We start from the raw sequence: 17,888 nt of genomic DNA, 5'->3' as shown, positions 1-17,888 counted from the left end.
CACATTTTTATCACTTTTTTAAAAGGTCCTCCTTAGGATATATCATTTTATTTTGAGTCATCACAAAAGTCTCAACATATATTATATTTGGAAAAGCCCTTTTATCCCCTCTTATACTTTACACTTTTATTAACTCTGCACTCTTACAGCTTGAGGCGTTCCATTTACCATAAATGATGTTAAACTTTATTTCAGGCAAGAGAGAAATTCGGTAATGTTAATGGAGTTGGGTTTTTCCTTGCCTTTAGTGTAAGATTTTTGATCCATTTCTGCTTATAGATATTATATGATTTTAGTAGCTTCTTGAGTAGTATCATATTTAGACTCTTTTATAGGTGGTGCAAACTTGTAGAAAATCGGATTTTAGGTAACTTTGTTTAGGCAGATTGTTGGCAGAGCAGAGTAGAGCTAGGATCTGAGGGGAGAAGGTTTTGACTGTGCTTTTCATGGTCTTTCTGTCTCCACTGCAGTATTTCTCATCATCTCTCTTTTTCTTTGAGAAGAAGAAAAACAATATACATACATATTATTACCAATATATTGTTAGTTAGCTAGGGAAAACAATGTATAACAAATATTCTCTATGTTGTAATCTGTTATTATTTTTTCTTCCTTGTCACTATTATTCTTTAGTGTGCCTTCCATATAAAAGACCTACTTGTTTTTGATGTCTTGTTACATTAGTAAAGCCTAAGTAGCATGTACTAACTACTTCAGAGAGGCTTCAGTATTATTTATCATTGCCCTGTGTATTTCTGATTTATCAGGGCTATGCAGAATTCAGTATTGTTTTAAATGTTTATTGAATGAGTAAATGAACAAATTGAATGAATATCAGACCTAGGATACATATTATTTTCTCCTTTTGTTTTATTTTGTTTTTGTGGTTAAGATTATGGAACAATTTCCATATGACGTATATCAGTGTCTAATCTCCTGATCTCTGTTTTGTTCTTTTTTTCATGTAAATTGACCCTTTTCTTGACCTTTTCCATAAGGTCAAATCCAGCAGGGATGAAACCTTGGCTGAACGATGTCTTGCTGCATTGACTGCATGTGCTGCCAGTGGAGACGGGAATATTTTGGCTCTTGCAGTGGATGCAGCTCGTGCAAGGTGATGATATTTCAGTTCGGAGATTTCCAAATACCAGAAGTTGACCAATTTAGGGGTGCCAGGGTGGATCAGTTGGTTAAGCATCTGACTCTTGATTTAAGCTCAGGTCATGATCTCAGGGTGGTGGGGTTGAGCCCCTTGTGCTCTGTGCTGAGTGTGGAGCCTGTTTAAGATTCTCTCTCTCTCTCTCTCTCTCTCTCTCTCTCTCTGTCTTTGCCTCTGCCCCCCTCGCAGTCTCTCTCTCTCTCTCTTTTTCTGAAATAAAAATTTTTAAAAAGTTTACCAGTTGAGATTTTCAAAGTGTACTTAAATAAAAGGTTGCTTCTATAAACCTTGTGAGCCTAAAAGAAAATATTGGAAATGCAAATGAAGTTAATTTTTGTTTTTCTTAAATATCTGTGCACTTGCGACATTCATATGTTTTTTTAAACATGTAAACATTACGAGGCTTTAATCCTTCTAAATAAAGTTTAAAAAAATGAAACATTAATACTTAAAAAAATACCAAGCACACAGATGTCAGATTTTGAGAAAGTCCATCTTACTAGTAACTAGCTAAATAGATCTAAACATTTCTACAGTTAGATGAACAAAACAGAGCAGAAGTGATCGATTTTTGTCAAATTCAGTTACTGGCAAAATAAGGTAGTGAGAACTGTTCAGGTGTGTGTGCTCATTTCTCATCTCCAGAGTAAAGCTGAGGTCAGTCATCTCAGCAGTTAGATGGTAATGAATTATAAGTGAAGTGACGTATGTTCTTCACCAAGGGCATCATGAAACTTCTCTGAGCAGGAGACATGGGTAAGCCCTCTCCTTTCCTTCATGGGATGAAAGGTAGTGGGCTCACCACCCCAGGAACTCGAGTGCCACGATGTGGTGCAGGGCGCAGTGCAGCCGGTAGGCCAGCTAGCCCAACAGCGGGGCCACCGAAGACTTTTTATTCATTTGCAATACTTGGATGGCACCAGGGTTCGAGCAGATAGAGCATTCATTATTCATGATACTCTAGGGTCCAGTGGTGTCCCGCCGGCCTATTCTGGAAGCATGTGGAGCTATTAAAGGTGTATAAAAATCAAACAGATTTTGATTTAGAGTTCATTAATGCATAAGTACCTAATTTTCTGTTTAGTGACCAGTTACTGAAGCTTTCTAACAAGGTTTGGGAAAGGGTTAAAAGTATTCATAGATGAGAAAGGATGAACCAGCCTTTCAAGAATTTCAGCAAGTGATAACAGAAAAACCCACCGAAGCCCTTCAGAGGCAGCTAAGCCTCCTTCATCACCTCCTGCAGGATGGGTAGAGTGTATTAATCCTGTGTATTTCCCCTGGCTCAGGACGTTTCAAGCTGTTGTAGTGAATCCATGTCACTCATCTGCAGGTTGAGAAGTTTGATGTATTTTCAAGCATAGGCATTTTTATTTTTGACAGTACACAAAACTACTCTTTGTCCAGAGGTAAGCAAGGCTTCCAAAATTATTCATAGATATCTTTGAATGGATACCCCAAAATAAAGGTCAGTCAGTACTTTGCCTCATAGGACATACAGAAAAGCAAGTGAACCACAAAAAATTTTCTCTCCATACATGATGTCATTGGTGAATTATTTTTGCTTTTGTTATTTATGAACTTTTTTTTTTAACATGTTGTTTTAAGTACTTAAGAAGTAGGATAACTAGTATGTGGGTTGGGTTTTTGTTTTTATTTTTGTTTTTCAGTTTTAACTTCTTAAATAAGGTGATTTCTGTGCTTAAAATCCTCCAGAGGTTTCTCATACTTTTAAATTAAAACCTAATCTTACAGTGGTGTGCAGGATTGTGTGAGATGTGACTCTGGTTTCTCTCTCTGACTCAACCTTATTCTACTTCCTTCATTATGCTGTGTCCCCAGTGTCCTTCTTTCTATTTTTAAAACATAGAACATGTTTTGGTTTTTTGTTTTGTTTTCTTTTTTTACCTCTGAGAACATTTGCACTTAGTATTTTCTTTTTCAAACACTTTTCCATTTTCCTTTATGTTCCCTTCAGTTTCTCCTTTTCACTACTTAGATCTTAGTTCAAAAGCTTTATCTTCATTATCTTCAGAATAGCTTTTCCAGACACCACATTTCACCTTTTTAGTGTGTTCATAGTACTTATTATCATATGAAATCCATATTAATTGATTTGAGTTCATATGTATTGTCTGTATCATCTGACTAGATGGTAAGCTCTGTAAGAGCAGGTTTCTTTTCCCCCTCCCCCAGTCTTGTTTATCACCATATGTCTGGCACTTACCATGCTTGCCCTATATTAGACACTCAATAAATGTTGAATGAATTAATAAACAAATGAATGGAATATGCTAAAATTCTTTTTATCAAAAAGTATCAATGGGAATCTTGCTCTTTGCCCAGTAGTATTTAAAAAAAATTTTTTTTAATGTTTATTTTTAAGAGAGAGAGACAGAGTGTGAGTGGGGGAAAGGCAGAGAGAGAGGGAGACACAAAATCCGTAGCAGGCTCCGGGCTCTGAGCTGTCAGCACAGATCCTGATGCAGGGCTCGAACCCACAAACTGTGGGATCATGACCTGAGCCAAAGTTGGATGCTTAACCAACTGACCCACCCAGCCCTCCCCAAGCCCCCCACCCCCTGCCCTAGTTGTATTGTTAATTGGTGAATTATTCAGTAATCTTTACATGCTTGTCTATTTATAATTTTTAAGTCAACCATTTTTTGTTTCAAAAATGTTAAATTCCCTACTGTCCTAATGTTAATGCTGTGCTAGAGGGAAAAACAACCTTAGGTTGACAATGGCTAGGCCCCCTGTGATTCTTCTTTAGCATATGAAAATCCCTTTGGAAACTTCCCCCTTGACTTTACCTCCCCAACTCCCAAGTATATAATCAGTCTCTCCTTACTATCCCAGGGCAGCTCTTCCTGCCCATGGGTCCTGTCCCCATGCTTTAATAAAATCACCTTTTTGTACCAAAAAAAAAAAAGGGAGGGAGAAAGATTACTATGTATAGAGGCATCTAGAATCATTTTTCATAAGTATTCTGAGGAAAGAAGCTTTCATCAGTGCAGTAAAAAACATTTTTATTTAAGTGAAATAAATCAGTGAGAGAAAGACAAATACCATATTTTTTGATAGCCTACTTTTTACTTAGGTAGTAAATTGTGTCTAATTATATTGAATATTAAAGTAAGTATTTTTTATCTCAAATAATGATATTAACAGAACCTCTATTTTATTATTTTAATATTTTAGATGTACAGTTGGAGAAATCACAGATGCTATGAAAAAGGTATTTGGTGAACATAAAGCTAATGATCGTATGGTCAGTGGAGCCTATCGGCAGGAATTTGGAGAAAGTAAAGAGATATCATTTGCTATCCAGAGGTAATAAATGAGATTTCTTAAACCAGAATGCCATCTTTTCTGTGAACATAATCCCAATGAATCAGTTGCAGGCTTAATTTTCTTACGTACCATTTGGAAAACATTTGAATGGACTTTCCCGTTAGTCTGTAGGTTTACTAAAATAATATATTCAATTTTCACTATAGTTCCCTTTAAGAGTTTCTAATTAAAACAAATGTTTGTTCAACTAACATTGATACTGCTTCATACCCCCAGGTACTTAAATTTCAGTCTCCTTATTATAGTATACTTACATTCTTAAGTTTATTCAAATTGTTTAATTGTCAAATAGTATAAAATAATTTTCATGTTTGAAAATAAATAATTTGGTTGCCATCTATGCATAAATTAAAAGCAGTCTCACTGAATGGACAATAAATAGTATTGTCAAGCATGATTAGGAACTATAAATTAATACAAATTGATCATGCTTTCCATGTGTAAATGTAGCTTCCTGATGATTGTTTTTCTCAACTTTTATAACAAATTTTCCACTTTTTATGTCACTACTTATAGATGAGATAAATACCAAAACATCCAAGGTGAAAGTCATCAAAATGGATTTTTTTTTCTTTTAACAAAAGCAAATGTATTTTTTCATCTGGGCTGTAAATTTATTGGTTTAAGTTAGAAGGTATTTTGATTATATGTCATTAGAAATCACCACATTGCAGTCAGCTTGAAGGAGTTCACACTTGTGATGGGTAGGTGAAATATGGACAGCTCAAAGCAGCCAGTGAGTTACATTTGTATGAATGACTCTGAAAGGCACTTTTAAGCTTCTTTTTAAATATTTATGCATATTATATGCTGGAGACTTGTTTAAGAAGGCAAAAAATTGTCATTTTCTCATCTTCGCTGTGATGTTCTCAAGTATTATGGGCTTACAGGCTGGGCCATCTTTCAGACTTTCCTCTGTGGGGGAAGGTGGTAAGCATATCCAGGCTTTAATGGAATTCTCAATGTAAAATAGAGATATTCATAAAATGTAAGTAATGGATGTAAGAAGGTATTTTTACATAAACTTGAAAGATTTACTGTGAATACATTATAGATTTTATATCTTACTTTTGGACAATTAATATATAACTGTTGTATTTTATTTTATTTTATTATTTTTTTAATAACTATTGTATTTTAAAATGTTCTTAGGGTTCATAAATTCATGGAACGTGAAGGTCGCAGACCTCGTCTTCTTGTGGCAAAAATGGGACAAGATGGACATGACAGAGGAGCGAAAGTTATTGCTACAGGATTTGCCGATCTTGGTTTTGATGTGGACATCGGTCCTCTTTTTCAGGTACTGAAAATGTTGGGATAACTTCAAAAAGAATGTCGTAAATCACTTATATTTAGAAAAAATAGTAAAAAAGACGATAAACCATGATGATGTTTTTCAAGGTGTAAAAGAAGAAAATGAAATCCACAAATTCCTTAATTTATTTTTGAATGCATATAATCCAGTTAATTATGACAGAAATAAGAAAGAAATACAATTTATATTAATGTACTTGTTTCTCACACTTTGTAAAAATCAGTGTCAGTAACTAAACTGTTATTAGGTTTCTAAAACTGAAGATTACTTTCAAAGATCTCATCGTACCATTTATTGAGATTTGTCTGATAATTTGTGGAAAAGGTAGCCCACGTCAGATTGATGAAAAATGTTTTGAAAGGGAAATCAACCATCAGAGTGAGAGCTTGATTCATAGTTAGGTTTTCTTTTTAGTTACTCTCTAGTAGTATTTTATTTAGTCACAGAATCTTTGACCCAGCAGGATAATAATTTGTTAGAAGTAAATGAAGCTGAAATTCTCTATAGAATGATACAACTTTAATCTTCTCTACAAAATATCTTTGGTTGAGTACATTGTAATAACTTCCATAGTAAAAGTTTTATCCACTACATACTTATTGATCATCTACCAGAGGCTAGGTTCTGAGTTGAATAAGATATGATTTTTGTCTTCAGGGAGGTTACAGGCTCCTAACAGAGAAAGATTTACTTATCAGTAAACACAGCAGAGTAATAATTACTGTAATTAACATTTGGACAAGGAACTTACCCAAGTATCCTAGGAACTTATGTTTGAGCTGTGCCTTTGGAAGTGTAGAGAGCAAGGCAGGGAAAGGCATGCTAGGAAAAGGGTTGGCTTGAGCAGAGGTGCAGAGGTACAGAGCCGTGAGAAGGCATGATGCCTTCAGGTAACTGTAGGACGTTCAGTAACATTAGAATACAGTGCTTGGGGTGGTGTGTAGATTATAATGAATATAGCCTTGTATGCCATTCTACGGAGTTTGAACATTATCCCAAAGGTGTCTAGGTAGAGTGACAATCAAATTTATACTTTAGAAAGCTCACTTTCCAGGAAAATCACTTTCTTAAGCAGATTGAGAGGAGCTTCCTAGATGCAAGGAGTCCAGTTAAGATGTTCAGTAATGAGTGAGAAGCAATGCAGGCCTTACCCACAGGCAGTGTCAGGGTCTTAGCAGAAGTTGGCCAGGATCGTGAAGAAAATTTAATAAAGGGGTTATTTATGGGGAATGGAGGTAGGCTTAAGAGAATCAGCTTATGGAACATTCAGATGAAGACAGCTATGTAAATTGGATATACATGTCTGGAGCATAGAAGAGAGGCCTCTGTTATAAATAAGATTTTGAGACTTCTCAGTATGTAAATAGTACTTGAAACCATGATAACTCATTTAACTTCTCATGAAGAGTGTGTGTAGCGGTATGAAAACTTGAACATTAAAAGGAAAAAGAGAAGGAGGCAGCAAAGGAGAAAAAGGAAATGGAGTGAGTAGTGGGATGAACACTAAGGAGGAAGGAGAATTTCAAGGAAAAGGAGGTACTATTATTCCATGATGTGGATGAGTCAGCTAAGATGAAGACTAAAAAATTGATTACATTTTTGCAAGTAATGAAATAACCTTCCTGAAGAGGCGCGCCCTTTGTAGAATCTCCCATAAGAGTTTTCCCTTTTGAATTTTTAAATAATACTCTAGAGTGTCTAGAAGAAATTCAGTTAGCCTGAACTTATGGAGATATGTCCTTGAACTGTGTTCATAGGTAAATTTATAAATACATTTAAGGTAGGTTTTGTTAAGCATCTCAAATATATTTTAAATTAAGTAAATACATATATTGAGATTGCTTTCATTCTTCCTTTAAGTTGACTACTTTCTCATTCTAGTTTTTTATTTATATGCTACTTCCCTTTTACTTCAGCTTTTTGTTTGTTTTAAATATTGACCAAATATAATACATTTCCAATATTTAAAAATTAGCTTTTGGGAAATATATATATATTTTTTTATAAAATGAAAATAATTAAAAACTATGGTCATTCATTGGCACTTAAAAGAACTTTTCAAAGAGCTAAAAGTTCATTTCCCTATTGCATGCCATCTATAAAAATATAATTTGCCTTTTAGTACCACAAATTTGTTAATATAATACTATATCATTTAAAAAAAAGAAAAACTTATCTGTGGATGAAGGTAGAATCCTGCAGTTCTGTGTCTGATTTCATTAAAATTAGATTTAAAGTTGGGGCGCCTGGGTGGCTCAGTCGGTTAAGCGTCCGACTTCCGCTCAGGTCGTGATCTTGCTGTCTGTGAGTTTGAGCCCCACGTCGGGCTCTGTGGTGACGGCTCAGAGCCTGGAGCCTGTTTCGGAATTTGTGTCTCCCTCTCTCTGACCCTCCCCCATTCATGCTCTGTCTCTCCCTGTCTCAAAAATAAATAAACGTTTAAAAAAAAAAATTAGATTTAAAGTTTTAAAATGTTCACTATTTGTTGACATAAAATACAGTTTAGTGTATCTAAGCATAAAGCAGGAACCAAATTAAGTGGAATTTTAATCTAATACGTTTTGGTAACATGATCAATCGTATAAGTCAATTAGGTTTCTTACTTTTAACAACTCAATATCAACAATATGCACATTTTCTTAATGGTTTTAATTTCATAGGCTATATTTCTCACAGACTAGGTTTTACCAATCTGCTGTGTGATTTTCTTAGAGATACTCTTGAATATGGCTTCATTACCAAGAGTGTAGAATCTTTTGTTTTCACACTGAAATTATGAGGCTTAAAATATTGCCAAACTAAGAAAATTCTCAGATTTTGGTAATTTTTTTGAGCTTTTTATTGTGCAAGTGGTTTCTGAGATAGCCTTCTCCTTCCCCAATTTCTCAGTTTACAGTGTATTTACAATGAGAAACTTGTATGTGTCTTTTATATGAAGTGATTTAAATGCATGTAAATTATCAAGAGCAAATATTACAGACTCATTGCAGGGAATGAATATGGTTCTGGGTAACTCAATTCATAATTGAATACATGAAAATATCCTTTATGACTGTGTATGCACACTGGTTAATGCGTGAAAAGCAGCCTTCTTGACACCATCTTTTTTCTTGCTTATGCATTTGCCTGGGTATTATAGCTCCTTAACTAATTTCTAGCGTTCTTACATTATTTCGATTCATATGTTGCTGTCAGTTCAGTGTCTCCGTGGGAGACGGAGGTCCTGGAGCTTCCTAGTGTGCCATCTTGCTAACATACCTCTTTCCCATTCTACTTTAAAACCTGAGATTCACTTTTCACATTGAATCGTATGTTTGGTCTTTTACCTCTTCATAGATACTATAACATGTTGTCTTTTACTGCATCACCACTCAATAAATGTTGATAATGAAGACAACAGATGTATTTTTCAAAAATTGTAATGAATAGATAATGTATTTCGCCTATATTCTTTGTCTTAAAAGTTTTTGGGGGGACCATATTTTGATGTAACAAATCTAATTGATTAATTCTAGGGCTAGAAGCGATACAGCCCTGCTGTTTATTGCATCAATTGGATGAGTTGGTATTTATGATTTGAGAATGGTGAAATATGAGGTTATAGTCACTTCAAGATTTTTAATGAGGAAAACCTTGGAATGCTAATTTACTAGGTAACAGTTTTAAAATACTTTTTGGAATAACTTGATGATTTGTCTCTTTACTTTATAATTGTTTAGACTCCCCGAGAAGTGGCCCAGCAGGCTGTGGATGCAGATGTGCATGCCGTGGGTGTGAGCACGCTCGCTGCTGGTCATAAAACCCTAGTTCCTGAGCTCATCAGAGAACTTAACTCCCTTGGACGGCCAGATATACTTGTCATGTGTGGAGGGGTGATACCACCACAGGTATTTTTCATCGCCTGTATTTTTCTAGTGCTATGATGGGAATCCTGAGTAACATTAGTTTATATGTAGTTCCAATTTACTGTATACTTTTACTAAAGATAAAATTGTTGTAGATTTTGATCTAAATTATTTCCTGGTGATTTTACTAAGTAAACTGTAGTAAGAGTCCAAAAGTGGGCAATGTTATTTTCTGTTCAAACTATATTGTAATTCATTATGTATAATTTAACTTAACAGTATGCAAAGCTTCTCTTTATGAGAGAATTACTTCTTTGCAAACTAGTAACCTAGATAGAGATGTACTTCCTTCATATTTGGTATAGAATGATGGAAAAGGAATAGGATAAAAGTAATAAAATTTCACAGCTAGAATAGAGAAGAATGGTAAACACACAGTGCATATATTAACCCCTAGCCACAGATAGAGTGAGCACTCTTTGTCCTGGTGATGAAGTGAGTCCTTTAGTTAACCAGTCAGCAGCACTTGCTTCTGTTGTCTTAGAGTAGCTACCTTGTTCATTTTTTTCATGTTTCCATCCATACATACTGCCTTAACTCAGAGCTGTATCATTTACATGGTCTTATAAAACCTCTTTTTCATTAAAGCTAATTTGATTGGGGTATAGTTTTCTTAGAGCCAAAAATACCCTAATTCAGAAATAAATAGAATCAGCCTGGTCTGAAAATTATTGGCTGATTGGGGAAGAGGTGGATTCTTGAACAAAAATGTGGATCCTCTTAGAAAAGGAGAAATGAATGCTAGGTAACAATCAATGATGTCAATTAATTTATTAATGGGGTGGGGGGATACTTTCCACATATTACCTTATATATCAGTTAAAATAATTAGTTAAGATCTAAATTTGGTCTGTTTCCAATCCAGCTTTTCATTATGTCAAGTTTTCTTTTTTTATTGAGAACAGAAAACATACAGAGGTAGAAGATATATGTGATTGCTCTAAGTAAATAATTGATAGATGCTACAAAGACAGTAGCATAAATTCTTGGTGAAATATGATCTTATGTTGAGGTCTACTATTTTTTTTCCTCCATACCACTCAGAATATACAATAGTTACTTATATACTACTTATGAAATCAGAAAATATATGCATGAAGTTGTGACACTGATAATAACGTAGGACTAGCAAGCAAGCTGTGTTATTTATTCTTTCTAACAACACTAAAGTGATATAGTCAACACAAAACTGTTTTTGTTAATTGCCTATTATTTTCGCAAATATAGTTGACTATTTGGGAATATAAAGGACCTTTATTCTTTATTGTCTGTGTATGGAAACTTACATCTGTATTGCAGTTTTAGAGTCTATAATATCTAAGCTCTTAGACGTGATATTAAAACTTAAGAACCAAAATAGTTAAGCTGCACAAAATATTGAAATTGAAATATGAGTTGAGAAAAAACAGAAACCTGTTATCTAAATGAGCTGACATTTTCAAGAAATATATTTCACACAAGTTGTATTAACCCTCTGGATATTTGAATTACTCAGAACATTTGTAGGTATTTTACACACTTTTTTTCCCTATGAGTTTAAAGACTAAAGATTATTTTCTGTAATGACATACTTGTGTGTTAATATGAGTATCCTTTATAATATAATTGTAGCAATCAACATTTACACACTTTTTTCACTATTTGCAGTAAATATATAAAATAATGTTCTTACTCAGTTGAAAGTCATTTAGATTTTAAATTAGGAAACACTAATATATAGTAGTTAATCAAGCTGACTTAGCCACTGCCACTGTGGAGCTCACCATTTCTGCAGCCCGATTAAATAAATATGGTCTGTCCTCACCAGTGTGTGTTAGTATAGTCTGGATTTTCTAACCTTCTTAAAAGCAGTGGCTTCCAAGTATTTTCAGCAAGGTTAGCAGCCTTATGATGCCTGCTTCTTTCATGAAGGAGGCAATATGATACTCCTGGCCAGTTCAGTGGAGGATGTTTTAAAATACCAACTTTTTTTTTTTTTTTAATGTTTATTCATTTTTGAGAGAGAGACAGAGACAGCGTGAGCAGGGGAGGGACAGAGAGAGGGAGATAGAATCAAAAGCGGGCTTGAGGCTCTGAGATGTTAGCACAGGGCCCAACATGGGGCTCAAACCCACAAACCATGAGATCATGACCTGAGCTGAAGTCCAACACTTAACTGACTGAACCACCCAGATGCCCCTAAAATAACAACTTTTTATTTGAAAATAATTCCAAACTAATAGATAATAAAAATAGTACAAAGGACACCTGTATACCCTTTACTCAGATCTACTTGTTTCTCACATTTTATCCCCTCACTAAAGTATATTTTATAAGACTGTGTTAAGGCTTAGGTAAGTCAAGAAGCCTTTCTCCATTTGCAATATTTCACGGTCCTCTTCCAGGTGAGTTCACCTTCCAAATCCACAAGTCAGGTGAGAGAATAAATGGTGCATACATAGCATTACTAGGAAAGATAGAATGAAATAACTTATCCATTTGGCCATCCCCAATTTGGAGATCATTGTTATTGTTTCACAAGTTTCTTTATGAAATCTTAAATCTATAGCACCTGCCCAAGAATAATGATGTGTTTGGGGTATCTTTAATGTGTCAAATGTTGAGGTTATAAAAATGATTAGAAATGTTCTCTACCCTTAGAAGTTCAGACTTAGAAGAAGAAAAGTTAAATAAGATGTGTTAAGTACCATTGAAGAATTATAATATTGTAAGAGTATTACAAGGAAATAATAGAAACAGCAAAAAAGTCATCGGGGATAATTAGCACAACCATTTAATTTATCATCTAAATGTGACCACTTTTGAGAACAAATATGGGTGCTATTAAAAAGGGTGCTGTAAAAACAGGGTAATTAAAAAAATGAGCAGAGGATCTGAATAGACATTTTCCAAAGAAGACCTACAGGTAGCCAGCCAGGTACATGAAAAGATGCATCAGGGAAATGCAAATCAAAACTACAACGAGTTATCACCTCACACCTGTTAGAATGGCTATTCTTCTTTCTAGAAGGAAAGAAATAACAAATGTTGGTGAAGATGTGGGAAAAGGGTACCCTTGTGAGTTGTTGGTGTGGATCTAAACTGATGCAGCCATTGTGGAAAACAGTACGAGATTCTTTAAATTAGAAATAGAACTGCCATGGGATCCAGCAATTCTATTTCTGGGTATTTATCCAAAGAATATGAAAACACTAACTCGGGGCACCTGGGTGACTCAGTCGGATAAGCATCAGACTTCAGCTCAGGTCATGATCTCTCAGTTTGTGAGTTCAAGCCCCACGTCAGGCTCTGTGCTGACAGCTCAGAGCCTGGAGCCTGCTTCAGATTCTGTGTCTCCCTCTCTCTCTGCTCCTCCCCCCACTTGCACGCGCGCACTCTCTCTCTCTCTCTCAAAAATAAATAAACATTAAAAAAATTTTTAAAAAAAGAAAGAAAACACCCAAAGAGATACATGTACCCTCTGTTTTTTCCTGCATTATTTACAATAGCCAAGATATGGAAACAACTTAAGTGTCCATCCACAGATGAATGGATAAAGAAGTGGTGTGTATACACCATAGAATATTATTTGGCCATAAAAAAGAATGAGACCTTGTCACTTGTGAAAACATGGGTGGAACTAGAGGGCATTATGCTACGTGAGATAAGTTAGACAAAGATAAATACCATATGATCTCATTTATATGCAAATCTTAAAAAAATGCAAAAACCGAAGCTCTTACATACAAAGAACAGATTGGTGGTTACCAGAGGCAAGGGGAAAGGGGATGGGCAAAGTGAGTGGAGGTAGTCAACAGCTACAAATTTCTAGTTATGAAAATAAATAAGTGATAGGGATGTAACATACACCATGATGACTATAGTTAATAATGCTGTAGGGCATGTTTGAAACTTACTAAGAGTAAATCTTAAAAGTTCTCAACACACATACACATGCACAGTTTTGTAGCTATGTGTGGTGACGGATGTTAACTGGACTTACTGTGCTGATCATTTTTCAGTATATACACAAATACTGAATCATTATGTGGTACACCTGGAGCTAATACGTTAAATGTCAATTACACCTCAATAGAAAAAGGACTCCTAAAAACAAAGAGGGTACTGCAACAATAAGCACAAACCAGAATGTCCTAGGATATGTGATCACCCTTGTGGATAAGGATCAGGGATTTAGAGGATATCCTAAAACTCAATGTTATAGCTACAGATACTCCAACTTTTAAACAGACTACAGCCTGGAGCAGTATTTGTGTCCTGGGAATCTTTTCACTCAGACTGTTTAAAATAAATTAACAAATAGCAACAGCAACATGGGAGAATTTGTTTTTAAATGAGCTAATCTTTGTTTACAGAAAATCTGATTTCTTCACAAAGCCAAATTTAAAGCAGCATCATTCACCCAAAGAAAACAAAAACACTAATTAGAAAAGATATATGCACTGCTATGTTTATTGAAGCATTATTTGCAGTAGCTAAGATATGGAAGCAGTGGGGTGTGAAGGGCTTCATTTTCAAAAGAAATCGTTATGACACCTAAATATTTTTATATACAAATATGTCACATGAGTAATATATGGCTGTAGTCTCACTGAAAAAGATTCAAACTGTATTGAATATGTGTGCATGTATGTATGTGTATATTAAAAACATGGAATATTACACAGCCATAAAAAGGATGAGATTGTGCCGTTTATGACAACATGGATGGACTTAGAGGGTGTTATGCTAAGTGGAATAAGTCAGACTGAGAAGGGAAAATACCATATGATTTCACTTATATATGAAATCTAAAAAAATATGTGAGTGAGTAAAAAGCAGAATGAGACCTATAAATACAGAGAACAAACTGGTGGTTGCCAGAGGGGAGGGAGTAGGGGTTGGGCAAAATGGGTGAAAGGGAATGGGAAATACAGGTTTCCAGTTATGGAATGAGTAAGTCAATGTAATGAAAGACACAGACAGCATAAGGAATATAGTCAATGATATGAAAACAGTGATATAACAGGACAGATGATAGCTACATTTGTGGTGGGCATAGCATAGTGTATAAACTTGAGTCACTACTTTTTACATCTGAAACTAATATAACATTGTGTGTCAACTATACTAAAAAAAAAAAAAAAAATTAACAAAATAAAACACTCTCCAAAAGAAGAGTATCACCATTCACAAGTTGCAGACAAAATACCTTAGAGGAAATAAATAGCCTTGTAAGCTCAAACCTATAATGTGATACTGAATTAAACACAAATAATGACAAGTAGTAAAAATTTAGGTGAGAGAAAATTATACGGCTTAGGGCTCAGAAGTTCTCAATCAGTGGGGCATACAACTTCTACCACATACCACACACTGAGGTATTTGGAAAAGGGGCAGAGTATGCTTTGTTCTTTTAATGACTTCAAGTACAAGGGGTGCTGGCAGCTATTATTAGCTATCCCAGTGAAGGAAGAATTTTTCAACCCCAGATGCCATTAGTGTACCAGTTGAGACAGTTGGGGGCATCAGGGACAAAGAAAGGGCAGCATTTATTGCCCTTTAGTTTCATTTCCTTGAAATTAAATATTGTCTCTTTTATTAATTAAACAAATTCTTTCAACAGGATTATGAATTTCTGTTTGAAGTCGGAGTTTCCAGTGTATTTGGTCCTGGGACTCGAATTCCAAAGGCTGCCGTTCAAGTGCTTGGTGATATTGAGAAGTGTTTGGAAAAGAAGCAGAAATCTGTGTAACATCCTCTTTTTGAGTTAGCTTTTTTTCTAGAATAGTCTTTCAGTGATGGTCAAAGAGTAAAACTGTGTCTTCAATTTAATTCAACCCCTGATACGTACTTTCTTAAAACTACATTAAAATACCTGACTTAAGAATTTTGTGATGTTATAAGCGTGTATGTACAGTTTCACTTTAAAAATTAAATATACTTAAAAACTCTATAATACATGCTCAGTACTTCATCAGAAACTCTAGAGAGTGGTATTATTTCAGAAAATCATGATATTTATTTGAAGTATTTCTTACAAAACTATTTTTCTATTTAAAAAAAATTAAACTTTACCCTCCCCCAAATTTCTGATTAGTCTCATTCTTCAGTTTAGCATTGTATTGACTTGAGCATGATAAAATAAAATTGATATATGAATAAAATAATTACACCTATCTTGGAAAAAATAAGGAAGCATATTTATGTAGAGAAACATATTGTGGTTGTGGTCCTCAACCAAACTCTACCAGAATTATTTCAATAAGAATATTAAGTTAGACCCAAAAGTTGGAACAGGGGAGAAATGGCAGAATATTGCTTCAAATCTGACTTTACTTTCTTCTTGGGCATGAACATGTGACTTTGTTATTGCTGGGCTTGGCTCAAGGCCAGGAGAGTGGATGCTTATAAATATTTCCTAAGATGAATGTGCTTAGGTTGTTAATATATGACTTTCTCCAGAATGATGTTGTAAGCTGGGAGTATAAAAGCTAATGGTACAGTCCAAGGCTTAAGACTTGATAACCAAGGGAGTGCATGGTGTAAATCACAGCCTAAGGGCAAGAGAAGCTGATATGAAGTGTCCCAAATCAGTTAGTGAGGCAGGAAATAAAAGGGGTGAATTCCTCCCTCCTCTGCCTTTTACCTGTTTTCTCTTTCTTTCTTTCTTTCTTTCTTTCTTTCTTTCTTTCTTTCTTTTTTTTTTTTTTTGAGAGAGTGAAAGAGAGAGAGAGAGAGAGAGAGAGAGAAGTGGGACTCACTCAAAGCAGGGCTTGTGTTTTACCTGAAGCAGGGCTCTTGCTCACCTGATGTAGGACTTGAACTCCCAAATCACAAGATCTTGACCTGAGCTACCCAGGTGCCCCTTTTGTTCTATTCGGGTCCGCAACAGATTGGAAGATGCTCGCACACGTTAGGGAGGGCAACCTACTTTATTAAATCCGCTGATTCAAATGCTAATCTTATCCAGAACCACCCTAACAGACACTCCCAGAAATAATATGTAATCAGGGCACCCCATGACCAGTCAAATTGATTACCTGTTGTAAGTACCTATTACCTAAAATTATCACGGAGCCCTTGTACATTGCTGGTGGGAGTGTACAATGTTGTCGCTACTGGAGAAAATGATACAATTCCTCAAAAACACTGAACAGTTACCAAACAGTCCAGCAATTCCACTGCTAGGTATATATGCAAAAGAACTGAAAGTGAGGTCTTGAATAGATATTTGTGTACCCATGTTCATAGCAGCTTTATTCACAATAGCCCAGAGGTGGAAGCAACCCAAGTGTCCTTGAGAGATAAGTGGATAACAAAATGTATACTTAGAATACTAGTCAGCCTTAAGAAAGAAGGAAATCCTGACACATGCCACAACATAGAAAAAGCTTGAAGACATTATGCTAAATGAAATCAGCCAGTCACAAAAGGCAAATGATTTTGTTTATATGACATTTCTAGAATAGTCAAACTCACACAGGCAGAGAGTAGAATGGTGGTTTCTAGGGCCTGGGGAGAGGGAATGGGGCATTAGGGAATTGAAAGGTTATAGAGTTTTAGTTGGGGAAGATGAAAAGTTCTAGAGATGGATGGTGGCAATGGTTGTACAGCAATGTGAGTGAACTTAAAGCCACAGTACATTTAAAAATGGTGAAGAAGGTAAATTTTATGTATATTCTACCACAATAAAAGTATTTAGGACAGTCTTTCCATATGGTACATATTTTATAAATGGTATTAATATTGTTATTGTAGTATTACTATTGTTAAAAAGAATGGTAAGGCATGAAGCTGGGAAGGTAGGCAGAAGCCAGATTGTGTACAGAGGCAAGTTAAGGGATTTGAACTTTATCTTGAAAACACAGAATCCTATAAGGGTTTTTACTAAGGAACTAATCTGACGAGGTTTGTGTTTAGCACAACAGCTGTGTGGAAGATGCCTTTTAATGGGGACAAGACTGGAGTTGAGAGAAGACTGTTAGAATAATGTAATAGAGATATTCTTGGTATCTAAACTTATCTGCTCAGGTGCTGCTCGGAGACGACAAACATGGAGAGGATAAGATCTTATTTTGGAAGACTGAATTGACAGAATCTGTCTTCTATCTTAAAAAAAAAAAACAGGTTCTTGATCCTTGGGTATTCACTGTGTGGAATCTGCTATATCCCC

General features: G+C 35.2%; 1 protein-coding gene across 6 annotated transcripts in view; it reads left to right on the top strand.

Annotated features, from left to right (window-relative positions):
• Positions 1 to 16,306, top strand: part of MMUT (methylmalonyl-CoA mutase) — a 36,087-nt gene extending 19,781 nt beyond the window's left edge. For all 6 annotated transcript variants that reach the window (XM_042986529.1, XM_007095502.3, XM_042986526.1 and 3 more), the window contains 5 exons: positions 999 to 1,114; positions 4,361 to 4,492; positions 5,666 to 5,813; positions 9,548 to 9,715; positions 15,339 to 16,306. In XM_042986529.1, coding sequence (XP_042842463.1) covers positions 999 to 1,114; positions 4,361 to 4,492; positions 5,666 to 5,813; positions 9,548 to 9,715; positions 15,339 to 15,467 — 693 coding nt within the window. In that variant the 3' untranslated portion in view covers positions 15,468 to 16,306. The remainder of the gene's footprint in view (positions 1 to 998; positions 1,115 to 4,360; positions 4,493 to 5,665; positions 5,814 to 9,547; positions 9,716 to 15,338) is intronic.
• Positions 16,307 to 17,888: the final 1,582 nt, after the last annotated feature.

The sequence above is a fragment of the Panthera tigris genome, chromosome B2 (genome assembly GCF_018350195.1).
Source record: "Panthera tigris isolate Pti1 chromosome B2, P.tigris_Pti1_mat1.1, whole genome shotgun sequence".
NCBI lineage: Eukaryota > Metazoa > Chordata > Mammalia > Carnivora > Felidae > Panthera > Panthera tigris.
Note: the sequence above shows the minus strand (reverse complement) of the source record. Positions and strands in the feature narration are given on the sequence as shown.